The 16,514-nt window shown below is 38.3% G+C and overlaps 1 protein-coding gene across 4 annotated transcripts in view; it reads right to left on the bottom strand.

Annotated features, from left to right (window-relative positions):
• Nucleotides 1–393: 393 nt before the first annotated feature.
• Nucleotides 394–16,514, bottom strand: part of LOC5578333 (sprouty-related, EVH1 domain-containing protein 1) — a 58,946-nt gene continuing 42,825 nt past the window's right edge. For 3 of the 4 annotated variants that reach the window (XM_021855072.1, XM_021855074.1, XM_021855075.1), the window contains exons 7-10: nucleotides 16,239–16,429; nucleotides 15,523–15,723; nucleotides 15,285–15,458; nucleotides 394–2,778 (exon numbers count right to left, since the gene is read on the bottom strand). In XM_021855072.1, the coding sequence (XP_021710764.1) occupies nucleotides 15,332–15,458; nucleotides 15,523–15,723; nucleotides 16,239–16,429 (519 nt within the window). In that variant the 3' untranslated portion in view covers nucleotides 394–2,778; nucleotides 15,285–15,331. The remainder of the gene's footprint in view (nucleotides 2,779–15,284; nucleotides 15,459–15,522; nucleotides 15,724–16,238; nucleotides 16,430–16,514) is intronic. The other variant, XM_021855073.1, reaches the window with a different exon arrangement.

Raw genomic sequence — 16,514 nt, 5'->3', positions numbered from 1 at the left:
CAGATTTCCCTACGTCTCGCGTTTTTTTTTCTCATGAAATGGCTTGCATTGCATAGATACTTCATTGCTGATGGTATCCGTGTGTTTTTCTGCCCTTTCCCAATGGCATCGTTATCGAACCAGAACGAAACGAATGAAAATCGTGAAAAAGAGGATTCGTTCTGAATCAAAATTGAATGATCGTTTTTGCGGTAGGTAGGTGTTTTTGTTTTTCATATGTTTCTATAAACTAAATCTTGATGAGAATAATAATAAACCTGAACCACAAGTGATTGAATGCTGCCTAGAGAGTGGATTTTGGTTTCTTATGAGAATGTAGGAACTTAAACGATATGCTGTACTCCAAAGTGAAAGTTTAGTTCTGTGTCTACAGGGTTCCTATCATTTTTTTTATTAGGTTGTCTCTAAGGGGTTTTCTTCAAATTTTGTTGTATTCTCTCAGATATTGTAATGTTAAATGGTTTAAGTGTTCCTGTCTGTGGTAGAAAACTCCAAACTCTTCTGTGAAGGGCGATGGAAATAATATCCTGCGGTTTATTAGTGTGAACTAAGAGAGGTTTTTGAGACCTATGTCCCAACGAAATGAAATCAATGTTTTTACATAGTTACATTTGGTACGATTTGCGGGTCGCTTCTAGATTATTCTCAAATGCAAGTTACATGCATAAGTATTTATATTTTCGTAGTAGTTTTTATTTTTGCCTTGTTTTCGTATTGATGTATTATTTCTGTTTTGAATATTTTTTTTTTTTAATTTTATGGATCATCGTTTTAGTCTTAAATATTTTCTAAGACTTGTGTTTATGCTAGAACATAAATTTTTGTGAGTGGTTTTGCATGAATGTAGAATATATTATTCATTTATTGAACAATGACAATGATAATTTGACAAAGGTCATGTTTGACAACCGCAGAGCCCATTGCGACTGTCACGCTGACCTTTGGTTACTTCATGACTGTGTGCCCCTTTTGAACATAAAATCAGATCTTCCGGGACCTGACCGATGACAATTATTAAATTATTAACACACTGTACTTATTTCTCCACTGATGATTGAAACGTTCGACTTTAGATGGCCAGGTTTCCCATTGAAATTCGAAATGTCCCTATACCGAAAGCAAAGGCAACTGTTATAGAATTGTAGAACCTTTGATCAAGGAAGGCATACATATGGCACAGAATGGTTTGAGGTTCATGGAATGCCCCTTTTTAATATAAAAGTTTTAGAAGTTGAGATTTACGAATGCTCAGAATGCCTTATGCTAATCAACGGTTTCTTCTGATACAGAAGTGTACAATTCACTGGACAGGATGCAATCAGTATAGCACGGATCGAAAAAAGTTGATTCGTCGAGCACAGCTCGGCATCCAGGTATGGGAAACTTGGTAAGTCAACTGGATTCACATACTTCTTGCTCCACTGGTTAGATTTATGCGCTAATAAATCTTATTATATATATTTCGTCTTCTTAATTCGCTCAGTTTTATGTACTGTTCTTGTTATACACTGTTAGTTATCTAAATACATAACTATAGCGTTTATGTATTTCTTATTCATAAATTTCTCTCATCCGCTGCATATCATTCGCAAACCAAAACTGGATAAAACTAGTAAATACTCAACAAATTCTTAAACGTTGAACTAATGCTGCATCTCTACCTCGAACTTTCGAAACGATTTGAACAGTCATATACCTATATAGTTGAACGATAGAATTTCCTCCTAGCGATTCTCACTCCTCTAATAAAGCTGCTCAAAATAGTAAAATCTCAAACAACTGGTCTTATATCCTACTAATTCACAAAGAAAAATCCATCTACTTCCACTTCTATCAAATATAAAAATGTACACATCGGTTCGCCTCTCTCACCTAAACATTATTTGAACTAAGCAGTATAATACCTCGAGAAAAATGATATAAAACTTGGTAAAACAAAATAACTGCTTCCCTTGTTTTAGTATAGCACACACATTTTCTTTTGTTTGTTCATTTGTCTGCTACAATAACAAAATCAGAATAGATATTATTCATTTTGCATTCTAGCCATAAGACTCTCTTTGTCTTCCACGCCACCGCTTATCAGCACCAACCATAAATTTTATGGTTGTCCAATCTTTTTCGACAGTTTTTTTTTTCTTATGACATACGAAACTACTTAGCTGCTACTGTCGTTCTTGCTCTTTTCGGTGTTGTTGTTGTTGTTGCTGCCGCTCTTGTTTGTTGTTCTGCACAGTTGTCATTTTACGTTTCTGCTTCCGTTGCTGATTGTTGTGTTATTATTAAAGATTTGATTTCACCTTTCCCACGTCATACGTCTCTACGGGCGCCGAACGAGAGTCGACCTTAAAGCGCGAACGCTTTTGTTCTATGGCGCTGTTTGATTTGAATTCGCTAATTGTTTTATACTTTTTAAATCTCTTTAGATTCTTTTTTTTTTGGTTTCAGCTATAGATTTATAGACATCAACGAATGTTTGTGTATGTGTTTTACTGGATTTTTTTTACTTTCACTCTACATGTAGCGATATCATTTTCTTGTTTATTTATTGTTTAGTTATGTGTACCGGGATTTTTGTATTTATTTTCAGGCTAGTTTTTTTAGATTCTTCCAGTTTTGTTCTACTTGCCTATCGCTTTGGCTGTATTTCCTTTTACTTTTTTTCGCGCGATGCCGATTATAATTTTCATTCGTTAGCAATATTGTACGCGCACATGTTGCACGATTTCCCTTGTTTCCTAGTTTGCTATTCAAAACGGTTGTTTGCTCAATGACTATCTGTGAATTAAAGAAAAGCAAATATTATTGAAACTTATTGTACTATCTACTAATGGTATAATGCGTAGGACTGTGAAACATTATGAACGAGTAAGGAAAGACGGGATAATATGCAAAAACTCAATTTTAACTGTGAATTTCGTCGAAAACTTTATTCTGATTGCGCTTACAGGAAAGTCAAATAAATAAGCTCGCAATTGGGTCCTAAACTATTTAATGAAATCTTAATTTCATTTAATGTCACGAAAGAGCATGTTACTGCAACTACTTTAGCAATATTTCTCGCTCAAATAGCGGCTACATCATATTTAAACTTTAATTTAAAAATTGGGTCCATAAATGAACCTTGACACTTTTGATCATGTTTGACGTTTGCCTAGTCGACAAAAACACCACAGGGCTTTTGGTTTTAACACTGGGGTTGTTCCTATCTGACATTTCGGAAGGGACACGGGAAACAAAATACATCCAAAATTTGAGTTTAAGCCAAGGAGTGTGACAAAATCTGAAAAAAACTTTAATGAATGTTTTTTGGACCTAAACAAATGAAAAACATTAAAAAATGAGTAAATTTGTGTTTTTGGCCTAAACTTAAGCGTTTGGCTCTAAAATTGGGACAGGCCTTCAGGACCCTATTACTAGAAACAGTCATTGGATTGAGGCAATCATATTTAAGAAATTAAGTTTAAAGGAAATGAAACCATAGCCACAGATTTTCCAAGAATACGGGGCCACTTATGGTTACTGAGCAACCATGAGATATGACGCATTTTGCCCCACGTCATTTACTCCTAAAATTGCCAAAATCGTTTTCGATTTTTTTTATGTGGGAATTCTTAAATGTTAAGATTGATATCGTATGAAATAATCGAATTTGACTAAAATACCTTTTATCTTGAATATATAGCGGTGCCCGACGCGCATTTTACAGCTAGTTCTACTGGTTTCCCAGGTAGCTTCCAAGAATAATGAAAGCGACGATGGATGGTGTGCAGAAATGTGTGGAAATGTCAGGCATATTGTTTGGTTCACGTTAAGTTTTAACGACTCTCTGGTCAGATTAACTTCATATTCCAGCGATTCAGTTCTGATTATGTTAACCCTATTATCATCAATTATACTCAAAAACCGCTTTTAGACGAAGCACCATTAGAGATATTTTTGTACTTTTTCTTGCGATGAAGTGGAGACCGATTAGCGAGCGAATCTGTGTACTGAGGATACGGAGCAAATTCTTTAACTACAGCCTGATCAACATCTATGCACCGACGAACGACAAACCTGATGACGTGAAGGACGCGTGCTATGAAGGCCTCGATAAGGCCTATGGAGAGTGCCCCAAACACGACGTGAAAATCGTCATCGGAGATGCGAACGCGCAGGACGGAAAAGAGGACTTTTTCCGTCCGATCATCGGTAAGGAGAGTCTTCACTCCGTTACCAATGACAACGGCCTACGACTAGTGACTTTCACTGCTGCCAGGGGGATGGCCATCTGCAGCACCTACTTTGCATACAAGGATATTCGGAAACACACCTGGAGGCATCCAAATTGTGATATTTGCAACCAGATAGACCATATTCTGGTGGATGGCCGACATTTCTCAGATGTCATTGATGTTAGGAGTTTCAGGGGTCCTAACATTGACTCGGATCACTACCTCGTTGTCAGTAAAATTCGAGCGCGGTTATCAACTGTAGCGAATTCAAAACCACAGCGAACAATGCGATTCAATATCCAGCGCTTCTAAGCAGACGGTGTTACAGCTGAATACCACCAAAAGCTGGACGAGCGAATAAGTGAAGTCAATGTGAGCAAAACTTCAAGAATCTATGGAATGCAATCCATGGAGTGGTGAGTGAAACAGCGCGAGAAGTGATAGGTACTGCTCGAAGACGCCCAAGAAACGGATGGTTCGACGAGGAGTGCCAGAGGGTGACGGATGAGAAGAACGTGGCCAGACGTCGGATATTAGTGTCTGGTACCAGGCTGAACAGAGAGCGGTACAGGGAAGCAAGATCAGCCAAAAAGCGAATCCTTCGCAGGAAGAAAAAATAGTATGATGAGAATGTGATAGCCGAGGCGCAAAACTGTATGGAATAGAACGATATGCGACGATTTTATGAAACTGTCAATGGCGTGCGGAAAAAGTCAGCGCCGTCTCCCGTCATGTGCAACGACCGTGAAGGTAATTTGATGACGGACAAAACGATGGTGGCTGCCAGGTGGAAAGATCACATCGAAACGTTACTGAATGGAGGGAACGATAGAGCATCGGAGAACAGAATGAACATCGACAACGATGGTCCAGCTGTGGAGCCTCTATCACTAGATGAGGTTAAGAAGGCGATTAAAGCTCTGAAGAACAACAAGGCGGCTGGGAAGGATGAGCTCTCGGCCGAACTTCTTAAGCACGGTAGTGAGCAGCTGCATAGAATAATCAACCATATACTACTAAGGATATGGGAGGAAGAAGAACTGGCAGCTAGCTGGATAGATGGCGTCATTTGCCTTCTCTTAAAAAAAAGGGTAAGATTGGAGTGCGCCAATTACCGAGAAATAACGCTCCTCAATTCGGCGTACAAAATAATGTCACGTATTCTGTTCAACAGATTGAAACCGCTTGAAGAGTCCTTCGTCGGCGAATACAAAGTTTTCGTGAGGGCCGATCGACGTCGGATCAAATGTTTACCCTGCGACAGATCCTCGATAAATTTTGAGAGTACAACTTGCAGAATCATCATCTGTTCATTGATTTCAAGGCGGCGTACGATTCAGTTAAAAGAAACGAGTTGTGGGAAATACAGTGAAACCTCCATGAGTCGATATTGAAGGGACCATCGACTCATGGAAATATCGAGTCATGGAACAGCAATCCTTTGGAAAGCTGTTTGAAGGGACCATCATAGTAACCATGAAATTTTGTTTCCAGTATGGTTCCATGAGTCGATATCGAGTCATGGAACATCGACTCATGGAGGGATCACTGTAATTATGGAACATGGTTTTTCGACGAAGCTGATTAGACTGATTCGTTCAACGTTGGAACGTATATACTTAATATACGGGTTGCGGATGAGATTTCAACATCCTTCGTAACCTTAGACGGATTGAAGCAGGGCGATGCACTTTTAAACCTATTGTTCAACATAGCCTTAGAAGGAGCAATAAGGAGAGCCTACGTGCATAGGAATGGCACTAATTATCACACGTTCGTATATGCTCCTTGGTTTTGCAGACGATATCGACATAATCGGGATTGATCGCAGAGCCGTGGAAGAGGCGTGCCTTTTAAAAGGGAGACAACGCGAATTTGGCTCATTATTAATACCACAAAGGCAAAGTACATGGTCGCTGGTAGACACCGTGGGCCCATAGGTGATGTTGGTAGTGAGGTGATGATAGGTGGTGATATTTTTAAAGTAGTTGAAGAATTTGTGTACCTTGGAACTCTAGTGACTTGCGATAATGATGTTACCAGCGAGGTGAAACGGCGTATTGCAGCTGCGAGTCGGGCTTTTTTACGGACTTCGTAACCAGCTAAAGTCCCGCAGCTTACAGACGAAGACCAAACTCGCGTTATACAAGACTCTAATTCTTCCGGTAGCTCTGTACGGTAAAGTGCTGCGAAAAATACTCGGCGGTAAATTGGACAATGACATCTGGCGGCGTCGCATGAATCACGAGTTATACCAAGTATATATTGCAATTTTAGGGAAAACTTTCCGTTTTACGGTTCAACGCAAGGTTTCTACAATGACAGGTTTACTGATCTAAGCAGTCAGTGGGTGCGCGGTGTGGTTAGCTGCGGGGAAGGTGGAAGTGACAGCTGGCGAGTTGGCTAGCTGGCGGGTTTGTGTACACTGTTTTCACGCTACCGTTTCTATGGGGTTGTTAAGGAATGTTTACTCCAACAAACATAAATACAGTGAAGTGAAAATTTTCTCTAGCTTGGATAAGCTGTTTTGTCACGAATCAAATTTTTGTCGTTCATGTAGTATTCCGCAGAATTCCGGTGTTTTGAGTCACTGAAAATTTTATTATAAACTTGAAAAGTTGGTTAACAACTGCATGCAGTGCATATAAATGTGGAAATTTCGAGTTCTGCGGGTGAGAGCCACCCACCACTGACGGTCCACCGATGAAAAAGAGGATGTGCCACGGTGTTGCCGTCTGACGGTGACGGTTGTATTCTTGTAACTATAACTTGTAAGTTCATAGTCATTCTACTATCAGTGCAGAAATTCAGATACTTTGCCGCATATACTACACAGATATGGGTGTAAAAAAAACATTCAATACCTACTTTGTCACGCCATGTAACTGATATCCAAACAACCAAAACAAACTCGCCAGCTGTCACTTGGCATTTCAAAATGGCGGAATAGGAAAACTGACACATTAGATTACCTCCCTTCTAGATACCTTGGTTCAACGAAAAGCTACCGTAGCTGTCACATCACTGATTTGCACTGGTAAATCACTAAGACAAGACGTGACAGGTCAAAGTACAAAAATGAAACCAATTGCCTGTCAAAAAAGACCACTTCTCATTGGTCGTTTCGGCAAAGGCCTACTTTCACATCGTTGAGTTGGATTGCAACAGGGCACTTTGTTGCTAGCTCGACCGTGTTGCCAGTTCATAAACTAGAGTTTTCATCAAAAGTTTGGAAATGTTTCGTGAAATCTTTTCGTTTCAAATCTATGTATATTCGATGTGAAGTTCAAAGCAGGTGTTCCTAAAATGCTAAAATAAATATAAAATACCTAATTGAGACCAAAATAGTGTAAATTGAGTCAATTATCTTTAAAAGTATCACCGGTTTTAAATTTCAACCTGATTTCTTGAAAATATAGCATTCGCTATTGCACTAACATGAATGAAGCGTGCAAGAAACAATCAAATTATGAGCCTTGATATTTGAATTTGTTCATAAGATTTGCATAAAAAGGATACTGGTAACACTGGCCTTTGTATCGCCAAGGTTATCGACTGAAAAACAACAGGGCAATCTTAGTTGAGCTGTCACGTCCTGTCCTAGGTAAATCATCAGTAGGCTTCAATGATACCTTGGATACCGTCGTGATGATTGTTGTTTGTTGCTATTTTTCATAGCGTTTTTTCCACGGGCCCTCCAAGCTTGTCAACCACATATTGATGCACAGTGGCCAACATGATTATGACATTTTTGGGAATCTGACACTTTTGGGAAATCTGACAATTTTGGGTTGTACACGTTAGCTTATAACCACAGACAAACAGACGTAACACTTAGAACAAATCCCGATCAAAATCATAGTCACAATGACATGTACGCCCAATGCTAAAATCGGTGTGTTTGGCCGATGGACCAACAGATGGCGGTAGTGTGTAAACGTCAAACGCGAACAAAAACGATGCGAGCGCTGCGGGTGGTGGATTGGCCACCTACCATATATTTGAATCGGCCGTTAAAAAGGTGGTCGATGGACATCGGTGAGAGTGTGACGTCTGTTTGTCTGTGTTATAACTACTCATTAACGTGGGTTTAAGCTGGGTAAGGCGCATAATGACGGAATTGATTTTAGTGTGTTTTTGCTTAACCATTACACGATTCCTAAAAATACGCAAGTATATGAGTAAACAATTGTGTAAGCCACCAAATAAAAGGAGAAACTATCTTCAACGTGTTTTTGTTGTAAGCTACGGAGAAATCATCTTTTGATGCCTCCTTGGTTTTTTCTTTCAAGCATACTATGATTGAATTGTTTACTTCAATGATGGAATGATTTCGAAGGCTGCGGCGCAGACAGACGTTCAAGTTAGACTCAGCCACTTGTGTAAAAACATGGCCGCCACAAATCGCCAAGTGGCAATAAGCTAACAGATGGCGTTAGTGGCGTATGCGTCACGCCACCATCCTGATCACATTTCGTTGACAGCATGACACACAACCGCTCCCACAGTCCACGTGCTCAACGCTAAAAACTATGCACCTTTTTTTCGCGCTGGGTGCGTGATGTTCCCTTTTGATTCTAATTTCTCATGCAAAAGTTAATTAAATCCATTGTATTTTTTACCACAAGTTGGCATTTAATTTACTCACAGATTCATGCTAGTATAACACCCTTGAATGATCGTAACTCATGTAAAATAAATTGGCGTGAAAATATCACAATTGTGTGAATCATTTTTAAAGTGATTGTTTTGATATTTTTGTTCAGTGGGTGGTGGACTGGGTGGTTAGCGAGAAGATGAAGCCACGTGCTTTTACGAACTGTCACTGTACTGCAGCAATTTGCTTCCTAGGTAACACCACGGTAGAATTTACACAGGAATTTTGAATAAATTTGTTCCTGCTTAAACGTCTGTCTGCGGCTGCGGTATAACTTTGACTGCTGCGGTAGAACTCTGCGGCTACCGCAAACTGGGAAATTTTCCTAACAACCGTAATAACGAAACGGATATTGTTAAGCGTATAAAACACGGCAGGCTGCGGTTGGCTGGGCATGTAGCTCGCATGCCGGAGGAACGTCAAACTAAACTAATATTCGCCTCCGTGGAAGGCCGCGCACCAGATGGCTTTTTGCAGTTTAGGAGGATTTAAGGTCGCTTAACGTTCAGGGCGACTGGGAGCTATTGGCCCAGGACTGGGTCCAATGGAGAAGGCTGCTTCATTCGGCGTAGAATTATTAGAAGATTCCTGAAGAATTGTTGAAGAATTGAAACGTTAACTGAAGACCGGTCGTATCGTGTACTGAGCATACACAACTTGAACAAAGTACTTCTTAGTGGATTTTTGAAGATTTTTCGAGCAATTCTTACAGAATCGCCACAACATACTCTTCAGAACTTCTTGACTTATTTTCCTTAGGAATTCCTGTAAGCAATCCTTAGTTTATTGCTCGAAAAAATAGACTGATATTTTGTTCTCCGATTCGTGGAGAAATTTAGATACGAATGATTGCAGAATTGTTGAGAAATTCCAGCAGAATATTGTAAAGAGTTTCTGCATAATGGATTATTTTTCATGAATCATCAGCTTTTTCTAAGAAGTTTAACAACTGTCTGGGAGATTCTAGGCTTCGGTGGTACCGGTTTTCTCTAGGAATTGTTGGTTTCTCCTTCACAGCTTCACAGAATTTAGACTATTCATCCATTTGTTATTTATGTTACAAATTAATAAGGAAATTAGAACAAAATCCTTGGAAGTTTGACCTATTTTTAGTCGAATTTGTAAATTGAACTGGTTCCAAACAGATAGGGAAAGGAGTGGTAAAATGAACACCTTAAGGAAATCATCGTGTTTCTGATAGAAAAACAAACAACAAAATGAACATAATGCAAAAAAAACGTGAGCAAAACAAATATTTCTGAAAATTGTTATTGTCCTACCGAAAATATATCCATTAATGATTGTAACCCATTCAAAATGAATTCTAAAGGTATCTGATTTGACATCGTATCACAACGATTTTCACTTCACTGAAAAACCTCAAGTCTTCCGAGCTAAAAGTTACGTCAGTTATAATTTTCAAACGTGGTTTTCTAAAATCTTAGTTTTCGTTGATATTTTCACTTCAATTGACCTACGTATCAACTGGAACACTCAGATTTATGCTCTAAATCGTCTGTGCGTGATGGAATATCATCGAAATTTGTTTTTTTTTTCTCAGTAGAAGGCACGGTGTTCATTTTACCACCCCTGTTCATTTTACCACCACTTCCCCTATACAATTTGTCCAAAAAATGAGTTACCGTAAAATCGGGTGTAATTGATCAGAAGGGTGAAATTGATCATTGTATCGCACGATTTTATTTATTCCTAATGGAGCACAAATATCAATGTAACCTGCAGTAAATGAACGTTGTTTGTCGTAACTATTGTCGAATTATGTGTTGTGAAGTTTTTTGCGTTAAACAATGTTTATCACTATGAAAATAATGTAAAATTTCAAAATCATGTACGGTGCAGTGTTGACAAACATCCTTGAACTTCTAGTTCTAAACAAGGATTCAAACATGGTATAAACCTGAAGGTTTGTGAGGAGGCTTAAGATATATCCCCAAACTAGATTTCATCACCAAAACTCGTACCAATTAGCTCATATGGTTGCATAATAATTGAATTTCTGTTAGATATCATTGAATTCCTTAGGAAATTGCATACATTTAGGCATTTTCCGCGCAATTCTTGAAATTTAACTATTCATTATTTATATAAATATTGCATTGTTAAGAATTTGACAAGCATATTCGGATTCAGGGAGCTCAAATTTATCATGTAGAATTGTTTTGAAAATTAACAATAATGGCAATGACAAGTTATCAATTTCACCCCGAAATGAGATCCCCTGATTTTTTTATTTTGGAGATATTTGTTAACACTAAAATGACATTTGTTAGAAAATTTCGGTACATGAGTCGATGAGTCTCACCTTCGTACTTGTTTTCCTGCATTTTGTTGTTTGGCATTGTCAACATTATAGAAAACAGACTAGAAAAACCGTGAAAAATGATCAATTTCACCCGAAATTACGGTACAAATCTAATCTATTCAATCTAATCAATGATCTTGGTGGGCTTCGTGGCCGTGCGGTTAGCGGCGTCAGTCGTTTAGGCGTATTGTGAGTGCCACGAAGGGGGTGGGTTCGATTCCCGTCCAGTTCGTCAAACGAAAAATTTATCCCTGCGCTACTGGGTGTTTCGTGTTGTCCGTTGCCTAATGTTCGTAATTTTTCAGTCTGTGCAGCCTTTGGCTGAAGACGGTATAAATTGTTTTTTTTTTTTAATTCTTCACAGACCTTGTGGTAATGACTGTGAATAAAATAAACTAAGTACCGTAAAGTGCCCTAATACAACGCAGTGCCTAATTCCGCGCATTTCATACAAAATTATTTATATATGGAAATACACATTAACATTTCAGCAACTTTTAATGCTATTCGAGGCTACTTTGGTTCAGTATAAGTTTGAATCACAAATAAAAGCAAATAAGGCATTTTTTCGCGGAGTAAACGTCATTTTTCTAATTTTCTTAGCGTCCGTGCTAAGACTGTAGGACAACAACAAACGCGATTTCTTTATCAAAAATGTTTTATTTTTTATGCAATATTCCATGGAACTACTTGCTACAGATATGTTTCATGGTGCTTCTATGAAATCTTATCCAATATTAGCATAATTATTGGGTTTTATTCAAAAAAGAATTGCGCGGAATTAGGCTACGTTTTTTTGTCATAATGCCCAATTCCGCGCACTGTTCTTCGTATAACAACAGACAAGTAAAACATGCTTTTATCCGTCTTCACATCTGTCTATTTCGCTGAAAAGTAACTTCATGCATACATACGTTTCATGTACAAGCGGAATATCGGGAAAGCCACTTAGGCAGCGTCCATAAATGACGTAGCATTTTTTGACAAACTTTTCCCCTTCGTAGCCTATTTTTCCATACTTAATACATGGTTCGTAACAAAATCGTAGACTTCCCCCTCCCCCTAAAATGCTACGTCATTTATGGACGGTCCCTTACAGGGAAAAATACCACGTGGTTTATGCACAGCCCCAAAAAAATAGTCTATACATCTGTGCGCACAAAATTGACTTAGCATAATGAACCACACATAACATTGCCAATGTACACTTGTATATGATTCGTATTTATATTATACAATCCATATAGAATTATTGGAAAACCAACATATGTCGTAATTTTTAGAAAACCCCACAAATTACGACACATTCTCGGGAAATGATTCACGGAAACGTTACGTCTTTGTTGCTTAAAAAAATTAAGTTTCAGTTACCCGTGGCATTAGTGGATACCATTAATTGATTTGCATAAAACTTATTGCTTCCAAGCAATAATGCGAACTAGTCCTTGTATTGTATGAACAGTGCAGAATACAAATAGGGGTAGTCGGGGCGATTTCGCCAATGGGGTGGAATGATTCACATTGGCATGGGGGTTTTTCAGGGGCCTTCCTTAGCAGAGTGATTAGAGTCCGCGGCTACAAAGCAAAGCCATGCTGAAGGTGTCTGGGTTCGATTCCCGTTAATGCCAAGAAGAAGAAGATGGGGGGTTTTTCTCGATCGAATTGTCTAAAACTATGCAATAAGAAACATATTTAAACCAAATATGAGCTCAGTAGATTTCGAAAGAGTATTTCATTTCTAAACATTCCAGTTCAGTGAATAAAATAATTAAATTGTTAGATTTTATGAGATAATTTCACAATAATAATGCTAATATCACAATAATGGGTGCTAATATCACCCCATCGACAAAAAAAATCGTCGAAAAAATCATTCGTGATTTTTTTAAGTCAGAGGAAACCGTGCATATCTAGTGTATTGATCTAAAAATTGCAAATCTAACGACTTTTCTTAAGATGGCCAAATTGCCCCACTTTCCCCTAGACGAAATTCACACGTATCAATGCCACGGTATTGGTTATCTTTATTTCATGTGATAGACAGAAAAATAATTAAAAAAAAACTGAACGTGGACTAAAAAGTTACGGTTCATATAAAACTCTACGTTTTCTCATACAAAAAGTGTTACGGAAGAGGAGGGGGTTGAAATTTTTCAATTTTAAGTGTTACGTAACGAATGGATGCAGCCCCTCATCAAAATTAATGTTAATTTGATTGTTTCATGAGTGCGCGGAATTAGGCATTCTTCTGCGCAGAATATGGAAAAGCGTTTAAAAAATGCGCGGAATTACCGTTCTGATTCAAATTCCAGACAACTTTAAATTCCGGACACTTAACTTTGTATGGGAAAGGTTTCAATTGAAATGTTTCAAAATTTGCCGTTCAAAAGTTCCCAATTTGGAGGCTCGTTTTAATATGATTTATCTATAGCAATCCATGAAAATTTACAATGCTCAACTAGTTTTGACGTTTTTCTAATGGCTGGTAGTGTTTATTTTACAATTCAACTTTTCCAACTTTGCTTTTCACGAGCTGTCCGGAATTTGAATCAAAGCGTCCGGAATAGAAAGCAAAAGTGAGGTGGTGTCCGGAATAAGAATCATGAAGAGGGCACACATTTCTATTTATTGAAATTAATTGCAGTTGTGGAATTCAAATCTTCACCTACCATTCGAAAGGTGAGTGTCCTGATAGCATGATAACGCTAAGGAATCGTAAAGATTGATTTAATTTATATACTTTTAGGTGGCACACACTTCAAAGAGGCCTTAAGTGTCCGTAATATGAATCAAAACGGTAGGCAATTTCAACGAGTGAACTATTTTAAAAAAATCACAATTGTAAATTATGAATACAGTCTAGTTTATATGTTTCCCATAATCTAGAATAGATTTGCTAGCGATCCACCCATAAAGCTTTTTTGTTGAAGCAATACTAATTTTTAAGTAACCATTTGAATCGTTTTATTCCTTAACTGCGCTGAATTACGGCACTTTACGGTATTACAGTCGAATTTCGTTCATTACACTTTTTTAGGTGGGCTTCGTTTTAATTTTGCTCCCGTTATCGATTTATCAATGTTGGTAGTACTGAATTTCTATTGTATTCGATATTTTGACAGCTGAAAACTAAGCCCGATTAGTGAAAGTCTTTCACTAGGTGGGCTACCGGTTTAGTGCAACGAACGAAAGTTGACTATACTTATGTATTTTGCCGTTCAGGGTTCCATAGAGTTGAAGAATTGCCTTGGCTACCCTTGGTATAATGTTTTCGTCAATGTTTTAGAATGTAGACGCGCCTCTGAAAGATACAATATGTACTCAAGTCTACTATTTTGATTCTCTTTAATGAGATTCTGCTTAGAGAGTTGTATAATACGTAAAAGAATGTACCGTAAAGTACCCATATTTCACGCGCGCTCCTAATTTCGCTCACTGACATTTTAAACTTGTTTTGCGAAAGAAATTTTTGTTAGCTAGTATTTTGAATAATTATTCTTCAGCCATGGTTACATAAGATGCAATAATGTAGTCCAATTTGTATCAAGAAATATGAATAAAATGACAGTGAGCGAAATTAGGAGCGTACGCGAAATATGGTCGCATCACGGTATAAGTCGGTTAGAAGAAGCAGCTTGCCGACACTACTTCTGCTCCGTTGCTGTATAAACCTGAGGTTTTACTACTGTTTTAAAAGTAGTTCCGGAATTAACATTGTTTGCAGTTTTGAAGGGTGACAAGAATAATCGTTTTGTGAGAAAATAATGCCTTCTAGATCTTTAGGAAATGAATAGAATTGAAAAAATACATTATTATATAAGAAAATTAACATGGGCAAATAGACGTATTAAAACCAAAAGAGCAACATTGAACATAACTCTTTTTATTAAGGTAAACCATTTTTCTATACAATTTGTATTTTACTTAAAACTAAAATAATAAAAAAAATCCCATAAATAAAGCTGCCCGCGAATGTATCCGCATACGCATGTTCAGAAGAGAGTCATGAAAACAATACGCCTTTCGTTCCAATGTAGAATTACAAGTTAAAAAGGAGATTATTTGAATGGATAACATCTTAACTTACCAGTCAAGCCGATTAATACTTGTCAGGTTGATGATTTTGATCGGATGTCAAATTTGTGGTTTATGTTTCCCACCGCACAGCCGGCACGACACGCACATCCAGTGGCACGCCCGCAGCGGTGGATAGCACCATAGACATGGCACCAGAAGCGATAGCAGCGCCAAACCGATCCAACTAAAAATCGAAAGGGAAATGCTTATTAACTTGGGAGCACGAGAAGATTTTTTCAGTGGCTTACCGTTTGGTGCACCCTGTTTCCGCCGAACACGAGCACGGATGGGATGCCGTCTCCCCTTCCGAGTCCTTCATACAGTGGTACAGCATGCACTGCGCGCACAACATTCCGGACATATTCTCGATAGTGGTCCTGAAGCAGTCCGGTGCGTAATCGCACGAGCCCTTGTAGTTGCGGTCGTCATTGTAGAATTCTTGGCAATACCTACGGAATTGGGTTCAATCAAAGTAGGAACAAGTCAAATAAAAGTTGAAATATCACTTTGCTAAAAACAACTAAAAACAACAAGCTCAACCTCCATAAGATCGCTAAGAAAACAAACGAACTTTTGTAGGAGGGAAACTCTAAGAAATGACGTTGTTCGATATTGAAAGGCGCATCGAAATTAAAATACAAATCCACCGAGTTAGCCATAATAGCCAACTTTTATCGAGTTATGTAGAATTGACTGTATGCCTAATTATATTATCAGAGATAATTGATAAACTCTTTGAAAGTTCATCGAAAAGCGACCGTCGATCGGATTGTTCGCAAGCCTTTTAAGAATGCTGAAATACCATTAATTTTTGATATTCCAATAAACAGTCACAAAAATGAAACATTTAAAAAATCTAACACTTTTAACATAATTTCACAGTGTTCCTCCATACAAAAGTTTATTTTGACCCCGTGAAGTGAAATTTTGGGGCACCCTAGATTAGCCTACAATGACTAATTACCTGCAGCGTAATCGAGTCTTGATGAGCGTGGTCTCCTTCATTGGTGGCGCGTCGAGAGCGTTCCGTTTCTTCAGACTAGATGTCGATTCTCGTCGCCCGCCGATTATCGAGCCGGGTTCGTCGACAACCGGATAGTTGTACTCGTGCACCTTCAAGTTATAGAAGTTGTATTTTAACTTGATGTCTCCCGGCTGCACGTTTGTGATTAGTTTTGAGGGCGCGGGTCGTGGTGTTACGTGGGTGGAGAGGTCGGTCGGTGGGATTTGAGGTTTTGTT

Source organism: Aedes aegypti, chromosome 3 (genome assembly GCF_002204515.2).
Source record: "Aedes aegypti strain LVP_AGWG chromosome 3, AaegL5.0 Primary Assembly, whole genome shotgun sequence".
In the NCBI taxonomy this organism is placed as follows: Eukaryota; Metazoa; Arthropoda; class Insecta; order Diptera; family Culicidae; genus Aedes; species Aedes aegypti.
This window is presented reverse-complemented; position numbering and strand designations above follow the sequence as displayed.